At 40.4% G+C, this 10,031-nt stretch overlaps 1 protein-coding gene across 1 annotated transcript; it reads right to left on the bottom strand. All coding sequences in view use genetic code 11, as the record gives it.

Annotated features, from left to right (window-relative positions):
- Positions 1 to 4,197: 4,197 nt before the first annotated feature.
- Positions 4,198 to 10,031, bottom strand: EGR_09778 (hypothetical protein; the record flags this gene model as incomplete). Its single annotated transcript, XM_024499027.1, has 7 exons — positions 4,198 to 4,289; positions 6,841 to 6,926; positions 7,405 to 7,438; positions 7,841 to 7,964; positions 9,171 to 9,228; positions 9,599 to 9,674; positions 9,977 to 10,031. The coding sequence occupies 7 exons, from the start codon at positions 10,029 to 10,031 to the stop codon at positions 4,198 to 4,200; spliced, it is 525 nt and encodes a 174-aa protein (XP_024346568.1).

The raw sequence follows: 10,031 nt of genomic DNA, 5'->3' as shown, positions 1-10,031 counted from the left end.
TTAGCTTCGGCCACCCAACTATTTCGGTTTGCTAAATTGGCCCTTTTTCAGTACTGGAATGCCTTATCACAACTTTAAGGATGACTCTAATCGACACAGTAACGCTAAGCAAATCTGATTCAAAGACAATCCTTAGTTCATTAATTAAATACCTAGCCTGCTGTGGATGAACAATTTTGCGCACCCACCACCTAATAGTCGAAAAGACAGCCTCAGCAAATCCGATTTCCAAGATGGTGAAATGTGTACCATATTTCGCCAGGTCCGCATGCGAAGCTTAATCTTCTTCATAGTACGGTCAGCTTCCACTTGGTCTACCACCCCTTCAATTCGATTGGTATTAGTTTTGTGTCGCTAGGATTCATTATTTTCTTGCAGTCCATGGAGCTTGGCACTTTGTCCGTTTCCTTATCTTACTGAAAATCGTCGAAATTGCGTTTGCATACAAGATTTATTGTGTTTTAGGTGATCAAACCGATAAACCAAATAAGGTTACACCCTTGGGACCTTGAGATATCGTCTGCATCCTATTGAGACCGTAAGTCATTCCGACTTATTTCTGGCAACAACTGAAAACCCTAACTCCAGCTAGAATTGCATACGATGGGGAACAGCAAATATTAACATTTGAGGTTTCCACTAGTCTTCGGGTTGGCTGTTTAGCGGTAGAGGTAAGGCAGTTTGTCTTCTTAGTCTAAAGAAGAAAACTTGAGCAAATTTCATGCAGAATTTTACGGTAGATTATTAAAAATCCCGAAATTGAGCCAAATGTAATAGCAAGTATGGTGCAATCATTGTCATTTTTACCTGTGTAAGTGCTGCAATAAAGATCCAAAATGCTGTTGGCGAATTTTCCGCTGATTTCATGTTAATGTTGGATCTTTACTGCAGTATCTATGTGAGTAAAATTGACAAGGAAAGCAGCATTCTTGCCACTCAATTTGGGACAATTCCTGAATATATCAATAAACCATCATGTGCACAGCCCCTAAAGGGGATTTTCTTGCTTCCTTCGGTCGACGTATTTCCGTAAAACAACCTTTGGAATCAGCGCCTATGTTCCTGACGATTACGTTACTCTCTCAAATGTGATTAGCTAAGCCCTGAAAATGTCAAACCCAACCTGTTTTGACATTTTCAGGGCTTATAAAGTCGCTTTGGGAGATGAAAAGGTATATTGAGGTAGCATCGCATTTTGTAAACATCCCTATTTTTAAAATTCTTCGCAAGGCAAAATTTGGGTCCTAAGAGGAACCTTGGACAAACCTCATATAATTGAAGCATAACCTTCCCACTGAACGTTCCTAGATTAGTCAGTCCGAACGTGGAGGTCACGACCCAGCCATGACACAACTACGTAGAAGTTACCTTCATTCTCATTCCAGTTATGTCGGCTTACGTGGCTGCATTCAGGATGGGAGATGTCGTGTACGGCTCCGTTTGTCCATCTGACGACACTGGCACCGCTTGATCCCATTCGCATCTGAGACGGAGGAGTCAACGAAGGCACTGCCGTAAGTGTTAAAGATCGGCGTCAGCGCGCAGCTGAGCAAGCTCAATTTTTTCGCGTGAAATATTCGCAAAAGCATTTAAAAAGGTGCAAAAGAGTGAGATTTTCAAGAAATAAAGTGTGCATTGGAGCTATTTTTTTCATCAGGCTTGTGTTTTACGTTCTTACTAATTATTTTTAGCGAACGCCTTTTTTCTCCTAATATTCAATCAAACTATTGTATCACTGAACCTCACATTTTTTATTAAAGCTCCAAAATAGTTATTGCAAGGCGTTTAATTCTCTTCTTCACTTTGGGGCAATATTACTTCCACCGTATTTGGAATAGCGCTTTGTATTTGGCAGTTCATTTCGGACTAACTACTCGGAATCTTCCTTAGTCAATTAATCATTCTTCTCAAGCACAACGTACTTCCGCAGAATGAAAATATAGACATATTACTCTAAATTAGCTTATCAGCATTGTAGGCACCTGAGCTCCTTCGTATCTCTGAGAACTATGCCAGTTTAAAGACGTGTCGTTGTGCAAGCAGTTCAGCCATTGCTTCTTTCGGCTCGGCCTTCAGTCCCTTGGCATGAGTACACTGCTAGGATGAGGATGCTTTTTACTGGTGGCATTAGAAACGGAGTGCAGTGATTAGGGCCATGGTTGTCAAGAGTGCACTACTCCCTCCTCGGAGGCAGATGGCGTTCACTTGGCCATGAAATATTACTTCCTCACCTCCTCTCTTTTGAGAAGTGCACATAAACAAATATTAGCCAATCAAAAATGCATGGACATGACCAGACATTGATGCTATCGTCACTAATGTTAAAAAGTCGTAAGACCGTCACCATTTGTTCCCTGCACCAGCGTGCTGGGGTGTCTGGGTCCTATAAAATACTTTTATATTCGCCTTTTCCAAAGTCGCAATTAACGGCTAATCCCCGAACTTTTGAAGAGCCAATCTCATTTTCCCTCTCATTTTTGCCTGATTCTCAGTGTCCAACAGATGCGTGTGCTTATTCCACTAATGCCTCTTCAAAGCCTCAAAATGTGACTTCGTTATAAATATGGGAGGGGACGGTAGCTATTTTTACTAAGGCGATACCAAAAGTAAAGCACTTTAGGAATTTGCAAAAGCCCTATCATATTGTAATAGCCAGAGAGATAACTACCGGTATAATAAAGCACGCCGGTATGAAGAGGACTTCTCAACCCACATGCGAAACCGACTTTGAAATTCACGAAAAATTGACAGCACTAAGATAGCGATTGTGCCAAGCTCGTTGTTAGTTATTTAAAAAATTGACAGCGTTTATTGCTCAAACACAAAACTTTGCGATATTTCAATTAAAAGAGTGTTTTTTTTTATTCGTTAAAGATATGTCAGGAAGTTTCGTGGATGGGTACAAGCGAAAGGCCTACAATTCTGAACAATTACTGATGCCGCCCCCTGTTGTCGTGTTATAATGATGGTTTTCTCTTGAAGCGACAAATTGTCCCTAGCGCTTTCAGTTCCGCAGTCGCTAGCCCACGTGACGCATTAAAACTCATTGTTGGGTGAAAATACTTCCGCCAACAATGATAAATGAACAAGTTCCATTAATCAAATTCCAGAGAAACATATTTGCTGTAAACGATTGCAAATTTTTAAGTCAGTATTCAAATTTGGGATAGGTTTAACAGCAAAATGCTAGCACTTTTTGAACACTAGATGACATTTTTACATTCTAAACATTAACAAAACAAACGAATAGGCAGAGTCGGATAACTTTCCAACCATAGCTTCTGCCACCTAAAACCAGTGGCTTTGTTAAGAAACTGCAAATCTCTAGGTAGTGTAAATTGGGATTCAAACCCCATTTACCAATTCTTACTATTCGTTTCCTCTACGAATGGCGTTCAAGCAGTATGAGTAATGTAATTTAACGTACACTTTAAAATGATACGGGTTCATGAGGCCATTGAGTGACAGTGGGCACTTATGCCTTTTCTCTAACACCCTCAAAATTCAAATGGCGAGTGACAAGACACTGGTGGATTAAACTAGAACAGTTTTTGCGATGGTGCAACCGGGTGAGTACTCCTAAGCTTCTGCACAGTTCCACATTCCGTCGGACCTTATTAGCATGTCTGATACTCATGCTACAGAGTTAGACACTTTCAAATTTGCAGAACTTGGCCTAAGTATATAGAATCAATGCCAAACAGGCATAATTCATAATTTAAAAAGTGTTTCACATCTAATCTTTTCGCATTTGTGTAAATCATATTTTTTATCTAATTTATTATTAAGCACGTATGGGCTTAAAACGGACTGTAAAATTTTAATGATATTTGGTGGACGACCGCGAGGTAAGGGCAATCAAACTTGTTGAACCATTGGAAAAATCAAAGGTTTCAAAAAGGCCTTATTGAATTTACAAATGTGTGCATTAGGAAATTAAAATCCGCTTAATATTTTGAGTTTTGTACTACTAATAAAGCTTAATCCCTTTGTCTGAAATAACGTCAAGTGGTGAAGCATTTCGGTTTTTCCATTTGTCCGGTATGCATTATGCTGTGTTGCCTCAAAGCAGTAAACTTATTTTTATAAGGGATTTGTTTTCTAAACCACCTGAATAATCTTTTGATTAAAACAGATTATTTTGGTACAATTCTTTGCTCTGGAATGGGTGGAAATAGGGGGTGAGTTAAGCAAAATTTAGGCAAATTTAGTTTTTCTATAACTAGGTGCATAAGAGCATATCCGGAAACAAATTGTATTGTAATAAATACAATTCTTTATTGATTGAACTGAAATTTGAAGTCAAAACAAAGTCAAAGACTCCTACTGCCTATTACTTTGAGCGGGCACTTGTAAATTATGTCCGAATGCAGAGTCATGTCCGTTTTCTTCTCATCCGTCACAAACACCTTGTGTCAAAGAGTCATCATCACCCAGGTTTAATTTCTCTGCGCACCTATAATTGGAAACAATATTGCTATCTCTAAACTACTTTATCATTAAAGGCATTTTGAAATGCGGATGATGCTTTTCACTAGTAATCCCGTCATATCACTTCTACTTTCCAGGAACCGATGAATAGCGTGCGCAGAGCGCCAATGCCGCGCTTCCATGTTCCGCCCACCTCACACCTGCCAGGGTGAGTCGTCTACTACTACCGCCGCAATCGCTGTGGTTGCGCCGCTGTGACCGAAGAGGAGAAGTTCACATTTGCCACACTGACCGGTAACTATTGTTCCAGAACTGTCGTTGAGATAAGTGGATGACATCACGCCAAGTTGAAAAGTGGAGTTCTCATCTATCTGTAAAGTGTTCATGATAAAATACCCTATTTTGAGTTTTGAGGTTTGTGTTTTATCTGCCCCGGAGAAGAAACAATGCGCATTTACTAAGCTTGCAGATTGGAAGGCATCAAGTAGCTGCGGAACTAAGCATTGCAGGTCGAATGATTGTAGCCCCATGGATGAAGTGTTTACCCTATGCCGCTTCCCTAGGAGTTGCAGCAGACTGAGCAACCTAGCAGATATGCCAAAAACGTGGCGCCATGGGGCGCGGCACCCTCTATTCGCTTTATTTGCTACGTGCAGTAGCTCACTTCGATACCAAGCCCTGCGACCACCTACTTTTCCTAGAGGAAATGAGGAATGAAGTGCCCATTCTTTCCACATCCCAGTTTGCTACTTCCATTCGTTCAGAGTTGCAGACGCGCATATATTTGGCTGTCTCAACTCCTTCTACGCCGTAAGAAACGGCTGTGAGAGAGGTGGGTGTTTAGCATAACAGTGAGTGTGCTTGAGGCTCATAGAGTGTACACGAATTGTGCTGCTAGTAGCGCTGCAAATGTGACCAGTGCAGTGGGGTTACGATGCGCTTAGGTTGCAAAACACGGTAGAAAGTTTAACCAAATTCATCGCAAACAAATTCAGCCCTAAAAGTCAACCGTGACAGCGATAGTGGATGGCGGACTGCCTATGCCAATGAAAATTGTACTTGATGAGGAATAAATACATTGTACTGAAACCACGGTGTCGCATAACACGCAAAATTGTAAATGTATTTCTAATGCCTGTATTTAAGCTTTTAGTGCTGTTTAACACCGATTTAGGGCTCTTAATTTGATGCCACAGCAAAGGAAAGTCTATCAAAAAACCAATTTTGTGAGTGGATGTAGGTAGCAGATCGTCGTCTAAATAATCGAGCATTGAAAGCAGCAGAAATGACGATGGCATCTCTTTGAGTTGGAGCTGGCTACAAACTGGTTACTTTTAAGGGTCATGATCACTGTGGCATGACTCCTCGTGGCAGCGGAAGGCATTGCTACTGCGGCGTCTCAGTAATAACTGTTTCATACCCTCAAACATGCTTACGTGTTGTTTGGCCTGGACTGACGAATGAGGGATGAATCCATCTACTGGTGCCACATCGTCTTCTACTTCAGCATGATATTTTTAAAATGCATTGGATAAAAAATTACCAATAAAATGCCTATACGCAGTGGTGACATACTGCGCTAATCCTTTTGAGCACCGCCCGGGGATATTAAAATCGTCTTAGGAATTGAAAGTGCATCGGGCCACCGTTTTACGATACTGTGGTTGACAGCGCCAAGGAAGGCAATTTGCCTATTTTGTTGCATGGCAATCTTGTGGAACTTGGCGTGCTATGCAAGGAGAGATGCATCGTGGACGGGTTCGTTTGACCAATAGTGCTAGAGACTGGACAGTGTTGTATTCTGTGTGGAAATAACAGGTGGTAGGAGTGCTTGTCTAGGGGCAACACTGGATGGGGGAGGAGCATGTCTTGAAACCAGGTTCCGATCAGCAGTTTACGTGCCAAAGGACTCAGTAGCTTCCAGTTAATATTTTTGTGATTTTGTGGTGTGTTTTCTTTACAAATCAATGACGACAAGTTTGCTACGGCAACTGCAATGTGAATCTCCATGAATTTCAGTTACCCAAATACTATTTATTTGTAGTGAGCTACCTCTACGCACCGAGCCAATGAGATCAGGATTTTCTACTCATTTGCATACCAATTCATTTCTATGGGTGGAATAGAGCTTCATAGTGCAGAAAGTTGCATTATTAACATAGGAATTGACTAAGAAGTCAAGGAGTAGGCTGAATGAATGAAATTGGGGTGCTTTGTCTCGCTTCTTCCAAATCTTGGCCTCGGCGCAAGCCAGCTGTAATGTGGGATGTGTGCTAAAATTGCACATGAAAAGGCGTGTTCTGAAAATGGTTGAGTATTCATTGTCTACCGCGTATATCCTAACCAAAATTATGGAATCCACATCGACGATAGAGTGCTATGTCAGACTATTCAAGGGATGCCTCATACCTACAAGTATCTCTGCTTTTTCGAATTTGTTGTAAGGTTCACTCAAAATTAACTCCATACATGTAGGCCACTGAGAAGGATTAGTCCTTATTTAGATCATAATAAAGTAATTGCGTGTGAAATCGCCAAAGAGCATCTCATTCCAAAATATTCAGACACTTTATTTTGCATAGAGGGTGACCTAGATTGCCGTACATTTTAGCTTAAAATGTTCTTACTGATTGTTAAACGCCATAAAGGATATTAGTTTTGAGCTCACGGGGGATTTTAAGGCACAGACGACTTCTAAGTGGCCTACAGAGTGGAGTAATGCAAGGAATTTCGAGGGCGAAGCTAAAATGAAGAGTTGTGCAACGGAACGACATCTATGATATCGGCACATCTGACAAAACGAGCACTTTATACTCTATCCACTTTACTCACTTCGACAGCACAATCTCGTTCTCATGCAATTTCCCCTAACACCTTCTTAACTCGAATGACATTTGAGACAGTGTTTTATCCAATATCGAGAATCACAGAAATACACAGAAAGCGATATCACCCAACTAGTGCCTGTGTCACATTTTAAATATCCTTAAACTACCACCTAATTCATCTGCACAAAATTGCATCATTCAATTCAGATAAGGCATTAACAGTTTCGTTAATGCGGGTTCTAAAATGTGTGATTTAACATCCATGGATGTGTAAATGCAACTTCAGTAGATGTTGACTATTTAATGTGATTTGCTGCCTACACCAAATACTTAAAAGTAATCGGCAGTTCCGACATTCCAACGATTGTTTTAGCGTTAATGGTAGAAGCGATTTGACCTGTGTCTTTGTGCGATTCGTACACTTGCCATTTACGTTGTTTCTACTACTATGGTGAGGAACGGTATGATATCACACGAATTCTCGAAATTCCGCACGCCTATCTCAGACAAACTTGCGGTGAAGTAGACAATGATAGGGAGGGTAAAAAGGCGGATTAATTTTAACCTGCATTCTGCCTTACTTTCAATTCCACTCTCCTTAGCCACAATCGCTGTGCAGCATTTAGTGTAGCAGCGTGCCAAAAATGCACCATTCATTTCTCTTGGGATTCTACTACTTAGGTAACCACATGAAATAATCAAATCCTATGCATTTGGTACAGATTTCATCACATTTTTCTTGTGCTTTTTCTTTAAGTAACTTTAACAATTTACTATAGGCACAAGGTGCATTTACTTAGCTCATTTCTACTAGTGCGCGGACCAGAGCAATTAGTGACGCAATTGCTTACGTCGTTACTGATGCCTCTTGTCGATTCCACCGTATCTGCGGTTTCTTAAGTTTGCCGACTGAATCGTGTTGAGAAATGTGAGGGAGAAATACTCTGTCTATATGCTTCTCGAGGCTCGATGATGCCCCACTACAAGGTCATCTCATTTTGTTTCCTCCATCTGATCTAATATGCCAATCACTAAGGGTAAGGAAACTGCTGCCACCGGGCTGATTGTGGCGAGAGGACCATTTACAACCGTTCCCATCCCTCCATGTTTGGCTCAAATAGGCTTCGCCCAGAAAACTAGCGGCACAGTCATACAAATGAGCGTTTTCATGTGTGCAAACCCTTTAACAGTTAATGATGTCAGCTTTTCTTTAGGCACCTGTGCAAATTCATCATTGTCAATACGCCTAATTGAGCACCGTTGCAGCTCTTTTTGGGGTGCACTTTCTCTTTTGGTAAATAACACACTTTCAAAAAGGGAATTATTCCGGTGTTCACTTATATATTCACGTGCCAACAGTCTCGCCTTGTTCCTCATACATTACAGAGTCATTAATCTCTCTCACCTCAATTCGGCTGCAGCAATCCCACTTCTTTCTCCAGCCTACACCAAATTTCCCTCTCTCTTTCTGGTAACCAGGTGTCACTTTTGTTGGCTTGAATGGGCTGAGCGATGAAATGCTCCTTGTATTTGAGTAGAAGAGACTGCGGTGTCTCTAATGGAACCTCGCCATAAAGTTTTCTTAATGCAGTTCTCCAAATTCATTGGTCAGCAATAATTAAGTTGTTTGAACAAATTTACTTTCTTGCAAACGCTCATCTTAACCTGCCCTGTGTGAATAAATACTGACAGATGCGGTTTGTGCATAGCCAGGTAAAAATTACGAATAGCCGCAGAGTGCAAGTTAGAAGCACTATTTAAGGCCGTGCGGAAGTTAAATCCGCTTTCATAAAGCCCAACACCAGCTTAAAGAATTGCTACTTCATCCAGAGCAACCTATATTTACAGCAAGTAATTAAATTTATTTAAAAGGCGTAAATTAGTGATGCCTTACTAGTAATGGTAACCTACGTGAACTAATGGTAAACCATTCCTTTGGCAGTAGGCGATTGATAGTTCCATCCTTTTTCTATAAAAGAGTAGTGTATGTTCACCAGCCATATGGTGTTTGAGTGACTGATATAATGCCCTATAAAATAACTTTTGCAGCCTGGGGAATACATCATTGCTTTCGAGGTGTCAAAAGATTAATAGGTTCTACAAACAACAGTTGCATTAAAACTATAATTCGACTAATAAATTTGGCACTTCAATCCACGCTTTCTTTGCGATGTGCTTCCATTAATAGGCATGAATGACATTAAGGAGTGGATTAATGGAGTAATATAACATTTTGGAAGTTTTTATCCCTACCACTTCTTAATGTATCTAATTCTACTTATTCATTACTGCTTGAAAAACCTTACCTCTGACTGCCATCGATGTTTTATCTTGAATACTTCTCGGCTTTATGGGTAATTGTATGCATATGAAACATAAGTGTAAATGTTATGAGGACTTTTTTTGAATCTTTAACTATTTGGTAGAAAATGTTCTTTGCCTTTACCACTTTGAAGTTATTGTCCCATTACGGCATCTAAAATGCCTACTATTTAGATAGTAAAATATATTTAAAGAGGCTTGTGCTCCAGACAACAACTTTACACTTCACTGAAAATGCAGACCTAGGTTTCAGTAACTCCCATTTAATCCAGGTGCTGTATGTCCAGCGAATCGGTTTCAATAACGAATGAGTTTGTATTTGCAAGTAAAACGAAATCAAAGACATTTTTAAAGTCTAGCTCTGATCGAGTCGATTTATCCGCAATTCGCCTTACATTTCAATTCATTAATTACAAAAGCATCCCATGCTATTTTGCTGCGTAACCTCAT

The sequence above is a fragment of the Echinococcus granulosus genome (genome assembly GCF_000524195.1).
Source record: "Echinococcus granulosus chromosome Unknown EG_S00166, whole genome shotgun sequence".
NCBI lineage: Eukaryota > Metazoa > Platyhelminthes > Cestoda > Cyclophyllidea > Taeniidae > Echinococcus > Echinococcus granulosus.
The sequence above is the reverse complement of the archived record's forward strand: the minus strand, read 5'-3'. Positions and strand labels throughout refer to the sequence as shown.